Source organism: Mizuhopecten yessoensis, unplaced genomic scaffold, assembly GCF_002113885.1.
Source record: "Mizuhopecten yessoensis strain PY_sf001 unplaced genomic scaffold, ASM211388v2 scaffold10963, whole genome shotgun sequence".
In the NCBI taxonomy this organism is placed as follows: domain Eukaryota; kingdom Metazoa; phylum Mollusca; class Bivalvia; order Pectinida; family Pectinidae; genus Mizuhopecten; species Mizuhopecten yessoensis.
In genome coordinates, this window is record NW_018408809.1 from 25,684 (window position 1) to 47,336 (window position 21,653).

Sequence of the window (21,653 nt, forward strand, 5' to 3'; positions counted from 1 at the left end):
TACAGTGGGCAGGGATGACCAAGACTGGTCTGAGGATAAATTATTTGAAAATAAAAAAGAGGGTCATAGTGCGTGACGGCTTTTTTTCGCAACAAATATAAGAAAAATAGATATTGAATTAGAACTTAAATATTTTAATGATGCAAAAGCTACATTCTACATTCATTGAACTGTTCTTCCAGCAGGTCTAGCTGATCCTCATCCACAATACCAAATTCAAAGCTGAAAAATATAAAGATTTGTCAACAACACAACTTATAAAATTAATTCATAATAATATATATGATACTGTGTTTTCACAGGCATTTTTTATGTCAATTAATATGAACCTGACAATAATAAGATGTCACATTCTGCTCATAAAATACCATTTTGGTTCTGTCAATGAAAATGGTCCTGACAATAAGAAGTTGCACCCTACCTACTCATATAAAATGTAAGTTTTATACGAGTAGGGTTTTAACTCTTATTATTAGGATAATTTTTATTGACAGAAACAAATCATCAAATGCCTGTGCGTGTTTTTGACTAGAGTGCAGAATGGAGCGTCGACGGCTGCGGGACTTTATTCACTATAACTCATTTTCCTACGACAGTTGATACCTTCAAAATACGATCTATTCTACGTAAATACAATTATAAAAACAACTCACTTATTCGTTAAAACACCTGACTAATTACTTGTCGGCAAGTTCAGTAACAACGGTCTTTATATAAACATTTGTAAAAACAGTTCTAGTATGTATATAAACAACTCACAACTTACCTGTTGGTGAAAAACGGAAACAAGAAATAGATCGTCTTTCTTAGGAAGAAGGATGGAAAAGTCTAGAGAATCCCGAGTGACTTTGGTAACTTCTAATAAACGAAAAGATTCCGGGTGAAAACGGGTGAAATAGACGAAATCCGGGTCAATATCGTAACCCGGCGGGTGAAGTTATAAAAGCGGGTGAAGGGTTAAAATCCCGGGTGTAAGCCAACGAAATCGGGTCACTTGGCAGGTATGATTGTTGTCTTCCAGTCTATTGTTCATATCATATCATAACAATAAGGACCCCAGTAGGATAACAATGTAATGATTAGTTTCTGGCACAAATTTTGTCTTCATTTTATACTTATGATAAGTTGGTTTATTTTTGGATTTTGCTTTTTATCTCTGCCGTGTTACCTGACCAGTGTGACTTGTCACATAGAATTGTGGAGATATCTGTTTGGCAGACAAGTGTGAGTTACATTTCTTTCTGTGTTTATCTACTATTGTGATATTTGATGTGTTTTGTGTTTTAGGAAATACTTATATACATCGCCCATGAAGGCATGAACACGGCCGACCTATTCCGACGACCAGGGAATCCGTCAGACACACGTCACATTGTTAAGAGGATGACTGAAGGCAAGCCTGTCATCTACCAGAACTACAACATGTACACACTGGCCTCTGTTGTCAAGGTAAGTACTGGTCACCTACATTAAGCTCTCTGGCTTCTGTTGTTAAGGTAAATAACCTAATATCTACTAGAAACAGCTCTGGCCTCTGTCCTCAGCATCTATGATTGTAATCTACCAGATCTTCAACATGGTACGCTGCCTCTGTTATCAAGGTAAGTATTGGTCATCTACCATTACCAAACCAAGTCTATTCTAGTGCTGTTGTCAGTTGGGGTTCCAGTCATCTACTAAATCCATTCTGGCCTCTGTTGTCTAGGTAGGTACTGGTTACCTACAGGAACCACTCTGAGGCCTCTGTTGTCTAGGTAGGTACTGGTTACCTACTTGAACCACCCTGGCCTCTGTTGTCTAGGGAGGTACTGGTTACCTACTGGAACCACTCTGGCCTCCATTGTCTAGGTAGGTACTGGTCACCTACTGGAATCACTCTTGAGCCCTCTGGTGTCTAGGTAGGTACTCATTTAATGTCGGATCCACTCTGGCCTCCATTGTCTAGGTAGGTACTGGTCACCTACTGGAATCACTCTTGAGACCTCTGGTGTCTAGGTAGGTACTCATTTAATGTCGGATCCACTCTGGCCTCCATTGTCTAGGTAGGTACTGGTCACCTACTGGAATCACTCTTGAGCCCTCTGGTGTCTAGGTAGGTACTCATTTAATGTCGGATCCACTCTGGCCTCCATTGTCTAGGTAGGTACTGGTCACCTACTGGAATCACTCTGGCCTCCATTGTCTAGGTAGGTACTGGTTACCTACTTGAACCACTCAGGCCTCTGTTGTCTAGTTAGGTACTGGTCACCTACTGGAACCACTCTGGCGTCTGTTGTCTAGGTAGGTACTGGTTACCTACTTGGGGGGCGCTGGCCGCTGTTGTCTAGGTAGGTACTGGTTACCTACTTGGGGGGCGCTGGCCGCTGTTGTCTAGGTAGGTACTGGTTACCTACTTGGACCACTCCGGCCTCTGTTGTCTAGGTAGGTACTGGTTACCTATTTGAACCACTCTGGCCTCTGTTGTCTAGGTAGGTACTGGTTACCTACTTGGACCACTCTGGCCTCTGTTGTCTAGGTAGGTACTGGTTACCTACGTGAACCACTCTGGCCTCTGTTGTCTAGGTAGGTACTGGTTACCTACTGGAATCACTCTGGCCTCCATTGTCTAGGTAGGGACTGGTCACCTACTGGAACCACTCTGGCCTCTGTTGTCTAGGAAGGTACTGGTTACCTACTTGGGGGGCGCTGGCCGCTGTTGTCTAGGTAGGTACTGGTCCCCTACTGGAATCTCTCTAGAGCCCTCTGGTGTCTAGGTAGGTACTGGTCACCTACTAGAATCACTCTTGAGACCTCTGGTGTCTAGGTAGGTACTCATTTAATGTAGGAACCACTCTGGCCTCCATTGTCTAGGTTATTAAAGACAGGTTCATAATCTCATTAATTACAATGAAAGATTTTTTATGACACAATTTTGTGTCTATGTCAGGGTTGGTATGGATTTTATTTGTATACCAAATGTAGAAGGTAAAGTCTTGATGGATTAATACAACTTTTAATGACACAAAGATCCCTCTGGGATCTCTTGTTAGGTAGGTTCTTATGAAATTGCTATGTTTTTGATGAACTGTTATTATAGATGACTGTTTGATACTTCACTGTCTCTGTACCTTATTGATTGGTCCAGCAATAAGTAAACATGTCTTTGATTGGTTTCTGCAGATCTTACACTGTATTTAATTGGTCTTAACAGAAGTTCCTGCTGCGTCTGCCTGATGGAATATTTGGCCAGAATGGCGAGGAAACCCTGTTGAGTGTTCTCAGTCTGGGCCACAAGATGGAGCAGTATGAGGCTGTGCATGAGTAAGTGTCCTGTCTACTCATCCACCTTTGTAGTAGAATGGTGGGATCTATCACTCCTGTTTGATAAAGACGGAGAAGTCTCTACACAGGGGTAAAATGTTTCAAGTTTAGCACAAGGTTTTACAGTGTTATCTTATCCCGAGGGTTGAGATTTTTCTGTTTGCATCCACACAGGAGTGACTGATTTTATTTCTCCCCACTTTCTTGCCGTAAAGAAAAATGTTGTAATGGTGTTCCCAATGTACTGTGCCATCGTCAACAGCGTATAAAATGTGTGACAAAGTTGATGACGCTACCCAGGCTGTACTGCATAAAGATACGACGCCATTGTGATGGTTTTGGAATAAAGATGGGTTAAGACTAATAGAATCTATTATCCCCTTGAGTTTATAGAGGGGATTCCCAACCTGAGGGGGAAGATTGTCTTGTTACCAAACACAAGGCTTGGCGAGTGTTTAGCATCTTAAGAGTCTTTCCCTTAGGGTTGAGATTCCCCATTTCACCTCAAGGGGGTGAATAATTCTTTTTCTCTTACCATGTTGACTCTGTCATGTACATAATGCAATGTTGATATAACAGGCTCAATGTGAGGTTAATGCATTGTTGACATGATGTCATTGTATTGTAAATGTGACGTCATACTATTGTCTTAACTCCAGTGAGAGACAAGGATATCTCACACCGGGAAAAGTTTGGATACACCTTGGTTAAAGAAAGGTTTAACCCCAAACTTATAACTTTCATATTAAAAATCTAAGAAGAAAGACTTTTTCTCAACAAATATCTATCATGAAGGAAATTTTTAAATATTTTCTTTTATTTGGTAAGTATGAATTGTAGAAAGGCCATGTGTCTGATTAAGATGACGGGGTGCGTATCATACTAGATGTCAAAATGTCACATATAAACACTTACTGGTTGTACATAACCTTTCTACATTATTTTGAAGGAAATTCCTGAATCTGGATTCACCTATGATAAAGGGAAATCATGAATCTGGCTGAAAATGTTAGATTCAGCAGTATTTATCCTTGAATAACCTTATAGCTTTAATAAGTTTAATGACTTTAATGCTTCAGGTACATTGCTTTTTTTGAGAATGACCTTGACTGTGTTTGCCTTCCCCTATAGGTACATCACCTCCCTACAACAAGCACATCAGCAGCTTGTGTCCCTGCTGTTCGGCATCTGGTTCACTATGATCAACAACTGTGACATCAATTTCATGACGACAGAGGCGTTGTCACGCAGTGTTGCGGGGAGCGTGTTCCATTCTTGTGCCGCTGATCCCGGGAAGGTGGAGAAGGCAAGCCGTATCATGCAGCTGCTCATTGAGAACTTTGGTGTGGCCAGTATGTTCGGACAGCAGAACATTGAGTATTTTGCCGATACCACTCGCACAGGGATTCATATACGGGAGAAATTCCGCTATGAATTCCAATACCTTTCAGAGGAAATACTACCTCGTAAGTATTGTACTAGGATCCCTGTTCAGACATCAATCTGCAGATAGTATTAATGTTTTTATTTTTAATTCACACATTCTGCAGGTTTTGAAAAGAAATATGCAACTACAACTTTATTTGCTTTAATTTCTATGAGCTCATGTATTGAGTTAACAATTCAAATTATTTCATCAAAACTTGCAGAATATGTTTGGTGGTGGTACAGTGAAACCCTGCCTACTGGAACTCGTGGGGTCCATATCAATAGTTTGAGGAATCCATGGTTTGTTCGACATCATTATGTTTTGATCAGATGGAATGAGCAATGCCAATATCGCGGATAATAAATGATAGAAGTCAAAGAGATGTTGAATAAAGATGGCCACATTGAATAAGATGTAAAACTGTTCACAATGAACACATAAAGCCCTCAGTATTTTGATTTGTGATTTTATTGTTATTTAGCCATACTGTATTAGGCTACATTCATTTAACAAAATATCAAAACAAGTGAAGAATTTTTCGATCATTTTCAAATCTTTAATCCCTGTTATTATAATGATGATCAATAACGAAATAAACAATTGCAAAGTATTCAAGTTTGAATATCTTTAAAGATAGAATCCATTATGTGATTTCCCCTTTATATTGCCGTATCGAAATATGGTTTTACACACCCAATGAATGAACACTTCTGTTAAAACATTGATGTCAGACATTGTTGGGAAATAATGAATATGCACACAAAATGTTAATACAGTTACAACAGGTTGATGGTACAGGTACTTAATGATACTGCCGTTAATCCTCTAAGTGTCTGACGTCCAGCCCACACCTGTATAAATACAATGAGAGTGGACTTGAGTCTGTGCCGGGAGGCATGTCGATGGCACCCAGTAGGTTTGATACACATATGTGACTACCTGTCGGAGGAACGGATAGTATAAATACTAAGGTTTTGAGTGGTCGGGAATAAATCAGAATTCGAGGAACATGGGGTATTCAACAATGACAATTAGAGTTATCCTAGGTTAATTTAAATAAAATATACAAGAAGAAACTGAGGACGAGGCAAACTTAATGAGGGACGGAGGGAATTCGAGTTAGTCGGGTTTCACTGTAATTATCTACTCAAAGACTTCAAGATACGGTGGAGGTATAAATACACCTTATATGTGTGAATACTTTAATTCTTTTTTGATTCATGAGGTGAGTAATTATGAGAGAACATTTATTTATGGAAGTTTGTGTAATCTCAAGAAATAATTTGAATGTTTATGCACAATATGTATGGTAATTTTTTATTTGCACGTTTTTTGTAGTTTTGTCAAACCTGTTTTTTTTCTACATTATTATTGTGATAAAACTCTATTACCACTCCTTGATGTCATTTAACCAGCCAATTAGTAAATTGAAAAACTTTGATCAACAACTTTTTGGAATGAAATTTGGAGATTCCTTAAAAATGTTTTCATTTGTATTGGACAGATGATGGTATGTGAGTTTTACACTTTGTAGCCTTTGTTATGTGTACCTCCTCTTACATGTCAGTGATTAGCTAGACAGTTGTAATACTATCAATTAATATCACACACAAATATACAGTATATTTTGCCTCGTTAGACTGGTCAGTTTGGTTTCCATAGAAGAACTTTTGAAAGAAAATGTTCTATTTTTATAAAATCTGGATTATTTTCTAAACTTTTAAATTATTGACATGTAGAGTAGAGGTGTAGTTTGTGTTGACATAACTATTAATGATATGTACAAAGGACCTCTGGTCCAACTGTGCATGTCAGTAGAAAGTTGGAAACACTAGTTATAAAAAGGTTGATTTAGATTGCTGAGGTAATGAAAATAAAACTTTGCTTTAAAAAAAGAATCGGAAGCTAAAAGGTTGCACTTTTATTACAAAAGAAACTTATCTAAGCTTTGGCACATTTATCTGGATGTTTATGGTAAACTTATCTAAGCTTTGGCACATTTATCTGTATGTTTATGGTAAATGTTGAAAATGATGTTTTTGTTACCTTCTGCAGTTGTACTCTCAGATGTACAAACTTCCCCCAATTTTTTAATTGTCTGCATGCTTGTGAACAGGGGTGTCGTTCATATCGTCTTCTCTTTAGGTCCTTGTTCCCCACCCCCTTTACTCCTCCTCCCTAGCTCCTTGTTCCCCACCCCTTTACTCCTCCTCCCTAGTTCCTTGTTCCCCACCCCTTTAATCCTCCTTCCTAGTTCCTTGTTCCTTATCCCATTTACTCCTCCTCCCTAGTTCCTTGTTCCCCACCCCCTTTACTCCTCCTCCCTAGTTCTTTACTCCTCCTCCCTATTTTCTTGTTCCCCACCCCCTTTACTCCTCCTCCCAAGCTCCTTGTTCCCCACCCCCTTTACTCTTCCTCTATAGCTCCTTGTTCCCCACCCCCTTTACTCCTCATCCCTAGCTCTTGTTCCCCACCCCTTTACACCTCCTCCCTAGTTCTTTACTCCTCCTCCCTAGCTCCTTGTTCCCTACCCCTTTACTCCTCTTCCCTAGTTCCTTGTTCCCCACCCCTTTACTCCTCCTCCCTAGTTCCTTGTTCCTTATCCCATTTACTCCTCCTCTCTAGTTCTTTACTCCTCCTCCCTAGCTCCTTGTTCCCCACCCCTTTACTCCTCCTCCCTAGTTCCTTGTTCCCCACCCCTTTAATCCTCCTTCCTAGTTCCTTGTTCCTTATCCCATTTACTCCTCCTCCCTAGTTCCTTGTTCCCCACCCCCTTTACTCCTCCTCCCTAGTTCTTTACTCCTCCTCCCTATTTTCTTGTTCCCCACCCCCTTTACTCCTCCTCCCAAGCTCCTTGTTCCCCACCCCTTTACTCCTCCTCCCTAGCTCCTTGTTCCCTACCCCCTTTACACCTCCTCCCTAGCTCCTTGTTCCCCATCCCCTTTACACCTCCTCTCTAGCTCATTGTTCCCCACCCCCTTTACTCCTCCTCCCTATCTCCTTGTTCCCTACCCCCTTTACACCTCCTCCCTAGCTCCTTGTTCCCCACCCCCTTTACTCCTCCTCCCTAGTTCTTTACTCCTCCTCCCTAGTTCTTTACTCCTCCTCCCTAGCTCCTTGTTCCCTACCCCCTTTACACCTCCTCCCTAGCTCCTTCTTCCCCACCCCCTTCACTCCTCCTCCCTAGTTCTTTACTCCTCCTCCCTAGCTCCTTCTTCCCCACCCCCTTTACTCCTCCTCTCCAGGTCCTTGTTTCCCATCTCCACTCCACATTATTGTAGCCGAAAGACATCTATGAATCTGCACCCACCCCACATTATTGTAGCCAAATGACATCCCTGTATCCCCACCCTCCCAACATTGATGTAGCCAAATGACATCCCTGGATCCCCACCCTCCCCACATTGATGTAGCCAAATGACATCCCTGTATCCCCACCCTCCCAACATTGATGCAGCCAAATGACATCCCTGGATCCCCAGCCTCCCCACATTGATGTAGCCAAATGACATCCCTGTATCCCCACCCTCCCCATATTGATGTAGCCAAATGACATCCCTGTATCCCCACCATCCCCACATTGATGTAGCCAAATGGTATTCCTGTATCCCCACCCTCCCCACATTGATGTAGCCAAATGACATCCCTGTATCCCCACCTTGTTGTTGTTGTTTGCATGACAGTCTGGTGCATGTTCCCACAGGTGATCAGGCGGTACATTGGTATTCCCTGTTCCTGGTCCAGGAGGCTCATCTACGAGCCTTCCACCCAGTAGAGCATGGTAAGGAAATCACTTAACAGCATACAGTAGATGCCATTATTTATTAGGTACACGCTAGTTAGCTCACCTGGTCCGAAGGACCAAGCTGAGCTTATGCCATACTGTGTTGTCCGTCCGTCGTCCGTCCGTCGTCCGTCATCCATCAACAATTTCTTTAAACGACTTCTTCTTCTTAACCACTGATTGGAATTTAACTAAATTTGACTGGAAGCATCCCTAGGTGGTGGGGATTTAAAATTGTACAAATGGTGGTGTTGACCCCCCAGGGGGCTGAGGGGCAGGGCCAAAAGGGGGCAATTTGGCTATATTGCTACAAATGACTTCTGTAGAACTATGTACTGGATATCAATCATATTTATTCAAAAGCATCTATGGGAGGCAGGGATTCAAAATTGTACAAATGGTGGGGCTGACCCCCCAGTGGGCTGAGGGGAGTGGCCAAAAAGGGTGATTTGGCTATATTGCTTTAAGCGACATCTTCTCGGGAACTAAGAGATGGATAGAAACAATATTTGACTGGAAGCATCCCTAGGTGGTGGAGATTCAAAATTGAACAAATGTTTGGGCTGACCCTCCAGGGGGCTGATGCGGTGCCAAAATGGGGCAATTTGGCTATATTGCTATAAACAACTTCTGTAGAACTATGCCATGGATATCGATCATATTTGGTCGGAAGCATTCATGGGAGGCAGGGATTCAAAATTGTACAAATAGTGGGACTGACCCCCCGGGCTAAGGGGTGGGGCCAAAATAAGTTTTATTACTTGAAAATGGTTGAGATCCCCACCATATAACCATATATACAATTGCTGAGTATATAGAAGAATGCACATTTGCTTCCAGGATGGCTCTAGGGTCTGGCCCCACCCTTGGAGACATAGTCCCTAGGCCATAACTTTAAAACGGTTGAGATCCCCACCCCAAAACTATATATACAAATGCTGGGCATAAAGAGACGAATGCAGTCATGATATTAGAAAAGACCCTGGGGTCTGACCGAACCCCTAGGGACCTAGTTTCTTAGTCACAGCTTGGAAACAGTTGAGATCACCACCCTATAACCATATATACAATTGCAGAGTATAAAGAGATGAATGCACATATGCTTCCAGGATGGCCTTGGGTACTACCCCACCCTTGGATACTTAACCTCAAAATGGTTAAGATCCCCACCCCAAAACTATATATACAATTGTTGCATGGCATAAAGAGACGAATGCAGTCATGATATTAGAATTGACCCCAGGGTCTGCCCCACCCTTGCAGACTTAACCCCTGGGTCATAACTTTGAAAGGGTTGAGATCCCCACCCCAAAATTATATATACAAATGCTGGGCAAAAAGAGACAAATGCAGTCATGATATTAGAATTGATCCTGGGGTCTAGCCAAAACCCTAGGGACCTAGTTTCTGAGTCACAGCTTGGAAACAGTTTAGATCCCCATCCCATAACCATACGTACAATTGCTGGGCATGAAAAATCTAATACAGATATGGTACAAGGATTGGCCTTCGGGTTTGGCATATTTCCTTGGATCTCATTTGGAGAATATTTTGCCATGATTGCTTAGATATCCAGGTGAGTGATACAGGACCTCTGGGCCTCTTGTTTATAATTCTTGGAAATCATAGAAATACACTTAACAGTTCAAAAAAAATATTGAATTATGCATAGACTTTTAGAATGAAATTTTTTCATTCTACTTAAAAGTAAAAAAATATATAATAAAACCCATTTTAGCAGTCAAATTAGTTATCATATAGCAGTATTGTTATGTATCTATATCTATGAGTTAATTACTGAAAATGAAAATGATGTCGTAGAAATCATATACATATAAATTATAAATATATAAGATAAAGGAACATTTGTGAAATAATACAAAATGAGCTAGATATAGTTTTATGTTTTGCATGCTTGTTTTGTATCAGTGTTGTGTTACCCTAGTATTTAACCCTAATGTCCCTAACTGTATAACGTGTCTTTAACATATTAAGTAGCAAGACTTTGTTCCAATGTGGTGAAAAGTTAGTTATAAGGTTTAATTTTGTAGTAAGTGAAATTGAATTAATTCACATCCAAAATATCAAAAGAAAACACTTGGACATAAAGATAAATTGTTAGAGTAATTTTGAATCATCACAGTTAGTGGTTAAATTAAAACATATTTAGATGTCATTAAACAATGACCAAGAGACTTTCTATAGTATTGGCAGATCTAAACAAACCGAAAAATAAGTTACCATAATTGAGTAATTATTTGTATGTTGACATGATCAGTAAATGGTTAGTTTGGAACAGTTACAATTCCCCTTTCTTTGTCTCCAGCTATATCTGAAGAAGGTTTTTATGAGATGCATGCTCAGAGAGAGGGTGTACATGAACCCAGTCATACACCAGAGCATTCACCAGAGATGGACCCAAAATATCTGCTGTGCCCACGGCGCGATGATGACGAGGATGGCGACTCGACTTGCTCACGCCTTATGGCCGCCTCTACTATATCAGCCCCTGAAGTGTCATTAGCTCCCTCCCCTGGTAACATTGGCAAGGTGAGTGAACCTCTGATACTCTTACTGAAATACCAGTATCTGTGATTGGTAAGGCATATCTTTGGTTGGTAAGGGGAATAGGGTTGAGGCAAGTATCTATGGACAGGGTATATTTGGCTGATACTGTAAAAATGGTTATTTTACATTTGCTGAATTAGTGCAGACAGAACATACCGATATATCATAAAATAGTTATGTTATAGCAGCCTTGACAGGGTAAACAGTTCCACACCGCAGATAACTTGTAAGAAAAATGTTTAACTGTATATTGTACCTATGGTAGGTCTGATGGATCTTTTAAAAGATTACAGTCAGGTTTGAAATGGAAGGTGTATTAACTGGAAACAATGGGATGATAATCATAACTGTATCTTGTTTTATTTTCCAGAGACCAAAATCACTAGAAGACAATTTAAATGAAAGCAGTTCCACAGAGCCTCCACCTAAGGGAAGCCTTAGCAGATTTAATTCTGTCAAGCGCAAACAGTTGGAACGATTACGTCAGAGATCTGATTGGTTCCTTGGACCTGCTAATGGCCAGAAATCGAGTAATGGCCAAAAGTCTGGCCACTCAGGGACCTCATTCCCACAATACACCCGTGAACATGAAAGACTTGTGGCAAAAAGTTCAGGGAATTCCGTAACTAAGGCATCTTCTGAAGGAGCTGCGCTTGATGTCATGTCGTCTGATGTAGACAGTGTGTTTTCCGAAGATAGTCGTAGTGAATCGCCTGCATCAGAGCCAATACGGACTCCGCCCATTAGGGTTACGCGTGACATCATCCACAGTGACACTATAGTGGATACACCCATGATGGACATGAGTGCGAGTCGTGAGTCGCAGGACCTCAACATGGACGAGGATGAGGAGATGGTGGATAGCGAGGTGTGCTACTTTGTGGTAGAGCACAAGTATGGACACACTGAGTCCTAGCGCTCAACTACATTCATAGTGTTCACAGTTGATTCCTTCTAATATATTATTAGTTATTATTATTGTATCATAGGGAAGGCTTTGACAGTTTTTTCCAGACTTAAGTGTAAGTTTTTTCCCTTTTTAAGATTCTCGCCATTTAAGACTGTAAACATTTATTTAATGTACTCAAGAGATTATGCTGACCCGTGAGTATAACAGTTTTTTAAGAGACATAATATTATAACTTTTATTATGATGGGATTTTGTTTTCTCTATGTAATACCTAGTGCGTTCAACAATTTTATCTGACAGACATGTTTTTACTGTTTTACATTTTAAATGACAGAGTGGGAAGGTGTCCGGACCATAGCGTAATGATATCATACACTATATTACACGATCTAACATTTTACCTTATATTTATCGTGTTGCAAATTCTTTTGCTTTTTACTTTGCTGTTTGCATAATGTAGATAGTGTTGCTGTAGCTTAAAATTCTTCAAATTCCTTTCCTTCCGAAAGATTACAACCTCATAAATTATATAAGTACTTGGTTGTGTTACTAGTTCTAACTAGATGTTTTGGTTCAGAGGAGCAGTCAGTGTTGTTTGTGGGAGAAAAAGTCCTGTTTAAGGTTGAGGCAATGATGGACCAGATAGGAGAAATACTGATAGAAGATTGAACCGATAAGCATGGCCTGGGACCACAAAACAACATCAATTTTCTTTATATAAAAATGTTTTAATATTTGATATTTAGCGTGATTTAAAAAAATCTTTAATTTTTTTTACCGCACATTCTCATGTTTCAACACCTTAAACAGTTAGCTCCCCTGAAACAGAATTCTCCTTTCCTGAAAACACTGACTGAAAGATCTCAACAAGTGCAATATATGCCTAAAATCATTTGAAATGTGTTTTAGAAAGTCCCTTGTGTTATGAATAAACATCCATGTACATTTGTTTTAAAAAGCTTTTTTTAGTATACATTTCTTGATGTGTTCTAGAAAAAAATAGACTGTTGTCTTCAAGTTCGGCAGCTTATGATTCTCAGCATAAAATCAGTTTATCCATTTCTTTATTAATATTTTTTCTGTAATAGGGAAAATACAAAATTTTTGTAGCTGATTATGAAAATAAGTTTGATTTTCACAAAGAAATTGAAACATGCCTGAGAAACTACAACATCGACTGCAGACATCATTTAGTGATATAATGGATACCAAAATCAATTCAAGTGTTCTACTCCGTGGAGGTATCTGGAGACCTAGTAAAGCTTAGTCAATGTAGTTACAGTTCTAGGTTGTTTACGCCGGAATCTGGAAACATTGTATTCATGTGGGGTAAATGCAATGACATTTGTACAGGTGTAGATACTGTACACAATCCTTACCTATACTGTAGTGAAACACTTCTCCAGGTATTTAGTTTGAAAACAATTTTGTTCAAAATCATTTAACCCTTTCACCCCTCTGTAACTTATAGACTCTACCATGCATCAAAATGGATGAGCCCATTATGGTCTAGAGTGGTGAAAGGGTTAAGAAACTGTTAACTCAACCATAATTTTCTGGAAAATTTAGTCATAGATTTTATTTGAAAAGGCTCAAATCAAATTGAAACTTTGATAGTTTCTTAGTCATAAATTACAAGTCATTCTTCATTGAACAAAATCACATCTTGCCATGATCAGTTTAATCATGAAAAACAGTTGTTTTTGGAAACATCCAATGAATTTTTATTTTGTTTACTTTTAATTCCAATTATATTTTAAATGTTCAAAACACTAAGTCACATACCATATTCAACATAACTAGTGCTCCAGTATTTGAAAAAAAAGTTGTTCAATCTGCTTATTTCTCAATAAAATTTTGTTGGGACATTCAACAATATTCACTCTGAAAAAAGTTTCAAAACACTTATCTGCCTAGCAGTAATTTAATTTTCAATATTAATTCAATGTGAAAGACAACCCATCAGACAACATATGAATAATACTGGTCAAGTGGGGGAGGGGAACTTAGTCAAAGCAGGGGCTCTAATTACATGTAATATGGTATCATTTTTTAAATTTTTATCTAAGCTAACACATAGATGCAATAAATATGTAGATGTATTTTGCTATTATTTTTTGTTTTGTTATATGCAGCTTGATCAAGTCTTGCTGTTAGTTTTGTTTAACCCTATAAGTTTATGTTGTATTGTTTATAGATACTGCAAATTAGGACTCTATCATTGTTTTTGCTGTCATACTTTTTTTTAATAAATAAACATTGTAGAAACATACCTTAATGTGACAAGTATAATATCATTTGCTTAGACCTATGATGACCAAAATTCAAACGTTCAGTATTGTTTAAGCACACTTTTCAAAACTTTCATGGGGTATACTGTATATTGGGTTGTTTATGTGTAATGCAAAGTCGTTTAGAATTAAAATTTCTGCATTTACACTTTCACTGTTTTATCCCCATACTATTACTGTTAGGTCAGCGTGTGGTATTTTTGATGTGTGATTAAAAGTTTGCACAATTGTTTTGCAATTTTTCATCAAGTTAATAAAGTGAAATTTGACACTTGCAAAATTACTTGATATACAATATTTCCTAATTTGCAGTACCTAATCCAGAAAACTAGTCAGCGTGTAGCTTATGTAGATAACTCCACTCCATGTCATCCACCCTTAGCTGATTGTTTGGGGACTTTAGAAGTTTTTAGTACTTATGGATACCTCCTGCAGCACCTGTAAGAAAAAATACCTGGCTAAAATGAACTTATTTGAACAGCTTGTCATGAGAGATTTTATATATGAAAATCAAAATGAAATGACACAGACCCTGCAGTTATTATGATTTTATGTTACTGTTGATGTATATTGTACTGGATATTAAGATTTGCCTGTAAGCTTGTAGTCAAACGTTGAGAATCAGATATCTGATTTATTTTGTCTTTTGATCTTAGTTAAACAAAATAGGAAATCATTCGCGTAGCTGCATGTGAAGATAAGGCCTTTTATTTGAACAAAGTTTTATCAAAATCAATTAGATATATTCTGGTACAGTGATCAGATTTGTCAGAAGTGTAAAATGTAACTCAATCTTAGGAGGTAGATTTTGTTGAATAAGAGGCCATGATATGTGATATCGTCTGTTTACTTGCTTGCTTTGGTTGCTGAGTAGTTGTACTCTGAGCAAATAATCGTATAATGTTGTAATCTGTCTCGGTATAATTTACGATGTGGCAGGGAAATCATGATGTATAGCAAGTCCCCTTAATTATTTTGTCTAATTTTATCTTTGATGTATTGTCACTCTTGTTCAAATTTTTACTATATACTTAAAGATTTCATTACAAATATTCATTTTATCAATACAATTTAAAAAGGAAGCTTTCAATGTGAATGGAAGCATATGTTAAAATGTAAAAGGATACATTTTTTCATTAGGTTGATATATGTTTCATACAATTGTCTGTTGTAAATGAATGTTTTAAGAGAATATATTTGTTTTTTATTCAGTATTCAGTTGACACAGTGTCTCTTTGTAACCCACATATATAAACATACATGTTCAGTTGATTGTAGAGCGTACTACAGATACCCTACTCTATGTCCTATACAGCTCTACTACAGCTTATTACAGAACCTACACCCTTACACATCAGGCTAGAACAGGCTACATACATGCACACCTTAAATTTATTTTATATAAAATACTAATTGTATACTTTTCCAGTTTGATATTTTTTAGAAAAGCTACACCCAAACAGAAGATTCTAGAATGGGTACTGGTTGTTGGACTCTCCAACACTGGCACTCTTATAGCCTATTTCGGCAGCATTCAAGCCTGTACAGTCTCTTGGTGTGGTGAGGTCACTTTCATGTAAATTTTGTGTTGCTTCACGCAGTTTTAGTAGTAACGCAAAACCTGAATATTGCTGTCACACTGCGTGGGTCATCGCTTACAGTAATAGTACCTAATTAATATATTTACTCTGTTGCTGTCACACTGCGGGGTCATCGCTTACAGTTATAGTACCTAATTAATATATTTACTCTGTTGATGCTTATGTAATTATCAGTTGTATGGTTTTGTAAATTAGTGCATGTCTACAGACAAGACATAGATAATATAAACTTAATATTAAATGGCAATCGATGCACATGAGCAAGCAAAGCTGGGCAGTACATGTGAAGATCCTGACTGTGGCTATCCCAGGGGAGGTAACTCTGTTGGTACAATTGGTTTTTCTTCATGTAGCTTCAGAAAGGAGGAAATAGCTTTTTTGATCTGATGGAATGGACATTAAAACCAATTGAACAGTTATAAGCCACATAGCATGTGGGAAAAAGAAATATATATCCTCTTGAAAACATGTCATTTTAGTTTAACTGGTGGCAGTGTTTGATGTACCTCGTTGGTTCTGTTAGAGCAATGTACGACCACAGACTTTGCGTTGCTACATGTGCATCCCCATGTGCATTGACTGCACGTTGCACAGTCATTCCAATATGTGTGTGATCATTGTTTGCTAAATATTTTATTAACTTTTATTATTTTCTTAAACAAATATTTTGTACATGACAAATATCCAGAAGCAGCTGCTGACAGAAATAAACGTATGTTTTGATGAAGATGCTGCCTAGATAGGTTAAATTCTGACATGTGATGTTTGGTGTACAAGTAAGGTCACAGAAAAAAGGTCAAATTAAAATGATATTGAAACCTTAAAATCTCTCTGGATAATTAGTAGTCTGTCGGGGGGTTTTCAATCTCTATGGAGGTCAAATTAAAATGATATTGAAACCTTAAAATCTCTATGGATAATTAGTAGTCTGTCAGTGGGTTTTCAATCTCTATGCATAATTAGTAGTCTGTCGGTGGGTTTTCAATCTCTCTGGATAATTAGTAGTCTTTCAGTGGGTTTTCAATCTCTATGGATAATTGGTAGTCTGTCGGTGGGTTTTCAATCTCTCTGGATAATTAGTAGTCTGTTGGTGGGTTTTCAATCTCTCTGGATAATTAGTAGTCTGTCGGTGTGTTTTAATCTCTCTGGATAATTAGTAGTCTGTCGGTGGGTTTTCAATCTCTCTGGATAATTAGTAGTCTGTTGGTGGGTTTTCAATCTCTATGGATAATTAGTAGTCTGTCGGTGGGTTTTCAATCTCTATGGATAATTAGTAGTCCGTCGGTGTGTTTTGTAAATGGACTGAATTTTCACAAGATGTTTCTGCAATGTCCATTTATCTTTTCGTAAAATTTACAAAGCAATATTAAAAACATAGGCAACTGTTCAAGTGTTGATATTACACGAATATTCTCTTTCCAGTTCACCTATACCTGATCATGTGACTAATGGAGAAAATGACCTTCACATTGTACGTGAGCTGTGAGCATGTTTCATTACAAACACTATGTGAGATCTCAAGGTTACTCTGACAGTTGTACATATTTGCTATCAGCTTGTGTTATTTTAATTCCATTCTCCAATAATTTTGTTGTGATTTGATGTAGTGGGACAGAGCTGAGAGAGAGAGTCATCTGTCTTATGTTTCCAGAATCAAAGTTGGCTGTTTAGGTTTAGACGTTTAAAGCAAAATTACATATAAACTCATTATCATGGTATTCAAAAGAAATGCAAGATGGTATGATCTCAATATATATGTAGCAGTTTTATAAGTGATTCAGTGATACTTCACTCGGTACGTACAGGTTCAGGAGAGGTTATTGGTAACGAGACCGGACAGCAGCAAGGACCATTGTGTAGACAATGGAGCAGTCATGTGACCCTCTTCAAACATGGGGCCACTTACAACATATACTAAATGGATTAATGCCACTAAGATCATTGAAAAATGAAATTACAGTGAATAACAAGGTTATAGAGGTTAGCTGTTTTGTTACCTGATGATGCTGTATAAGTCGGTGTTAACTACCCATTACGCTACATCAAGGTCATCTCGACCTCCATGGTCACTAAGTACACTTCTAACTCTTGGTGTGCTCAGGTTGTGAACAGTATAGTGTAAACACTGAACAACATACCGTAAATCACCTTCATCTTGCTGTTGTGCTTAAACTGGTGAGAATTGGAACTTGCAGAAGGAACTAACAAATATGGGTCTCTTTATGTCCCAAGAAAAATCATTTTGTTTACAGTCCTCTTAGATAAACTTGACTACTACACCTTAAACATTTTCATCCTTCACGGTGTACCATTAATTACACTGGTACAAATGTGAACACACATGCTTACCCTGGTACACATGTGCTTACACTGGAACAAATGTGTACACATATGCTTACCCTGGTACACTTGTGCTTACCCTGGTACAAATGTGTATACACATGCTTACCCTGGTACACATGTGCTTACCCAGGTACAAATGTGCTTACACTGGTACAAATGTATACACACATGCTTACCCTGGTACACATGTGCTTACCCTGGTACAAAAGTGAACACACATGCTTACCCTGGTTCACATGTGCTTACACTGGTACAAATGTGTACACACATGCTTACCCTGGTACACATGTGCTTACATTGGTACAAATGTGCTTACACGTGCTTACACTGGTACAAATGTGTATACACATGCTTACCCAGGTACAAATGTGTACACACATGCTTACCCTGGTACAAATGTGTACACACATGCTTACCCTGGGACAAATGTGAACACACATGCTTACCCTGGTTCACATGTGCTTACACTGGTACAAATGTGTATACACATGCTTACCCTGGTACACATGTGCTTACCCTGGGACAAATGTGAACACACATGCTTACCCTGGTACTCTCATGTGCATACATAAAAAGTTAACATGGAACATATGTATACACACATGCTTACCCTGGTACACATGTGCTTACCCTGGTACACATGTGTTTTCCCAGGTACAATTTTGTATACATGTGCTTATTCACCTTTCACTTCAGAAGTTGATAATGGAATAACTACATCATTTACATTCCTCTGATTCACTTGTTATAAAGATGTCTGTAACATTCAGTAAATGGGGAGTAAAGTCACATATCATCAGTCAGGATGGTAACCTACAATGAACCATAGGAGTTCAATTTCTCACATCAATTCAAATACCGCTTACTTGTAAATGTTTTGAAAGCCATTATGATTTTTTCCCTTGAAGGACGAGTTTCGAATCCACATCTGTTGATTATATATATGTGGACATATTTTGTTGCTCCTACAAGGCTAGAAAATAATGGCATTCAAACACTTTTTAAACCTTTTGGATCCTAAAATTGTAATAAATTGACACGGTAGTAGCAAAATCTTGAATGTAGTTTTTCCCCCCAAGGTACATTATCAATATACCCAGGTAAAAAAATCTTCGAATTTAAAAGTGTAACATATCACTTCAATAGATTATTTCTTTCTTGCTAGAAAATTGACCCTGAAGACCATTATTTATCTTGGTCAGGGTTTTGAATAAGTCTTGCAAAGCTGAAGTGCCTATGAAGTGTTTCCTATGTGACTCTCTGCTACCATTATTGTAACTATGTGAGAATATAACTAACACAGGTCACCCAGCATGTCAACTGTTAATACATGGTAGGTTGTGTTAGGTTGACTGTTACACACTGTATGTTGTGAGAAGTTGACTGTTTCACACTGTATGTTGTGTGAAGTTGACTGTAACACATTGTGTGTTGTGTGAAGTTGACTGTTACACACTGTATGTTGTGTGGAGTTGACTGTTACACACTATGTGTTGTGTGAAGTTGACTGTTGTACATTACATGTGATCCTGTGAGGTTGACTGTAACACATTAGATGTGATCTTGTGAAGTTGACTGTAACACATTGTATGTTGTGTGAAGTTGACTGTTATACACTGTATGTTGTGTGAAGTTGACTATAACACATTGTATGTTATGTGAAGTTGACTGTTACACACTGTATGTTGTGTGGAGTTGACTATAACACATTGTATGTTGTGTGAAGTTGTATGTTGTGTGAAGTTGACTGTTACACACTGTGTGTTGTGTGAAGTTGACTGTTACACACTGTGTGTTGTGTGAAGTTGTATGTTGTGTGAAGTTGACTGTAACACATTGTATGTTGTGTGAAGTTGACTGTTACACATTGTATGTTGTGTGAAGTTGACTGTAACACATTGTATGTTGTGTGAAGTTGACTGTTGCACATTACATGTGATCCTGTGAAGTTGACTGTTGCACATAACATGTGATCGTGTGAAGTTGACTGTAACACATTAGATGTGATCTTGTGAAGTTGACCAACACATTACATGTGATCCTGTGAAGTTGACTGTAACACATTACATGTGATCCTGTTTAGTTGACTGTAACACATTACATGTGATCTTGTGAAGTTGACTGTAACACACTACATGTGATCCTGTGAAGTTGACTGTAACACATTACATGTGATCTTGTGAAGTTGACTGTTGTACATTACATGTGATCCTGTGAAGTTGACTGTTGCACATTACATGTGATCCTGTGAAGTTGACTGTAACACATTACATGTGATCCTGTGAAGTTGACTGTAACACATTACATGTGATCCTGTGATGTTGACTACCACAGATGACCATTGTGGAGGACTGTTACACACGTATGTGATTGTAGTAAATGACTATAGGATGGGAAGCACTTGTTTGTTGTGAAGAAAGTAGATAATAGTAATATATACTGTTTTTCATACATACGTATCATTATTTCTGTGTGGTTTAATGTATCTTGGCATATGTGTCGCCCTTTTGTATACAATCTTCCATTATTTTTTTTCTGGTCTTTGAAAAAAATTCTCAATAGAATAAAATTCACTTGATACAACTTATCATGTTGTTTGTTATGTATTTGATGCAAAATACTTCGTAAGCAGAAGCTGTTCCGTATATGATACCTAACATGGAATTGGCTAGTATCGGATATACAATTATTTAATGGAAAATATCATTACAGTGAACTCCGTGACAAGTTATTTGATCTTGGCAAAATTCTTCTTTAACATGAGTATTTAAACTCTCGCTAATCCGAACCCTTTCTGTTCTATAAACCAACCATGTTCCTGGTTTTGTCCATATATAATACTGTATGCAGTGAAACTTTCAATCAGTAAATTTTCGCCCTTTGCTGGTATAATTGGTTTTCAAGAAGTGTTATTTTCGCCCTTCACCTGTCGGTATTATATCAGAAAATTGCTTAATGACATATATATAAATAGAATCCATCCCTGACTCCAGGTATGGATAAGGTCATTCAAACCCACGGGGAAAAATATTAAGCAGAAGACCCTAAAGCCTCAAGTCTTCTGCTTAATATTTACCCCCTTGGGTTTGATTGACCTTATCCATACCTGGAGTCAGGGATGGGTTCTATTTCTTGCTTGTTATCTAAAACCTGTAAAAAAGCTACTCTTCTAGTAAAGGTGTCAACTGTCCGCACATTTCTCATTAGCATATGAAGCCCAGATGGCAATTGTTAATGACCCCGACTGACCCCAAAACGTCATAAAATGACGTTACGAACAATAGCGTGACCCCAAAAGGTCACTACAATTCCCCCGCCAGTCTGAGCTTGTACGCGATCCAGACCCATGGGTCGGATAGAGTTTTCCAGCACCGCTGGAAATGTGGAGATCTTGGTCTAGTATGCAAGAAAGTGAAAATACATTGAC

The 21,653-nt window shown here is 38.4% G+C and overlaps 1 protein-coding gene across 9 annotated transcripts in view; it reads left to right on the top strand.

Annotated features, from left to right (window-relative positions):
• LOC110464123 overlaps nucleotides 1-19,729 on the top strand; it is a 42,280-nt gene extending 22,551 nt beyond the window's left edge. For 5 of the 9 annotated variants that reach the window (XM_021519184.1, XM_021519181.1, XM_021519182.1 and 2 more), the window contains exons 4-9: nucleotides 1,288-1,449; nucleotides 3,191-3,300; nucleotides 4,432-4,766; nucleotides 8,433-8,510; nucleotides 10,840-11,063; nucleotides 11,452-19,729. In XM_021519184.1, the coding sequence (XP_021374859.1) occupies nucleotides 1,288-1,449; nucleotides 3,191-3,300; nucleotides 4,432-4,766; nucleotides 8,433-8,510; nucleotides 10,840-11,063; nucleotides 11,452-11,997 (1,455 nt within the window). In that variant the 3' untranslated portion in view covers nucleotides 11,998-19,729. Of the gene's footprint in view, nucleotides 1-1,287; nucleotides 1,450-3,190; nucleotides 3,301-4,431; nucleotides 4,767-6,233; nucleotides 6,240-8,432; nucleotides 8,511-10,839; nucleotides 11,064-11,451 lie in introns of all 9 variants that reach the window. The other 4 variants (XR_002464472.1, XR_002464471.1, XM_021519187.1 and 1 more) reach the window with 4 other exon arrangements.
• Nucleotides 19,730-21,653: the final 1,924 nt, after the last annotated feature.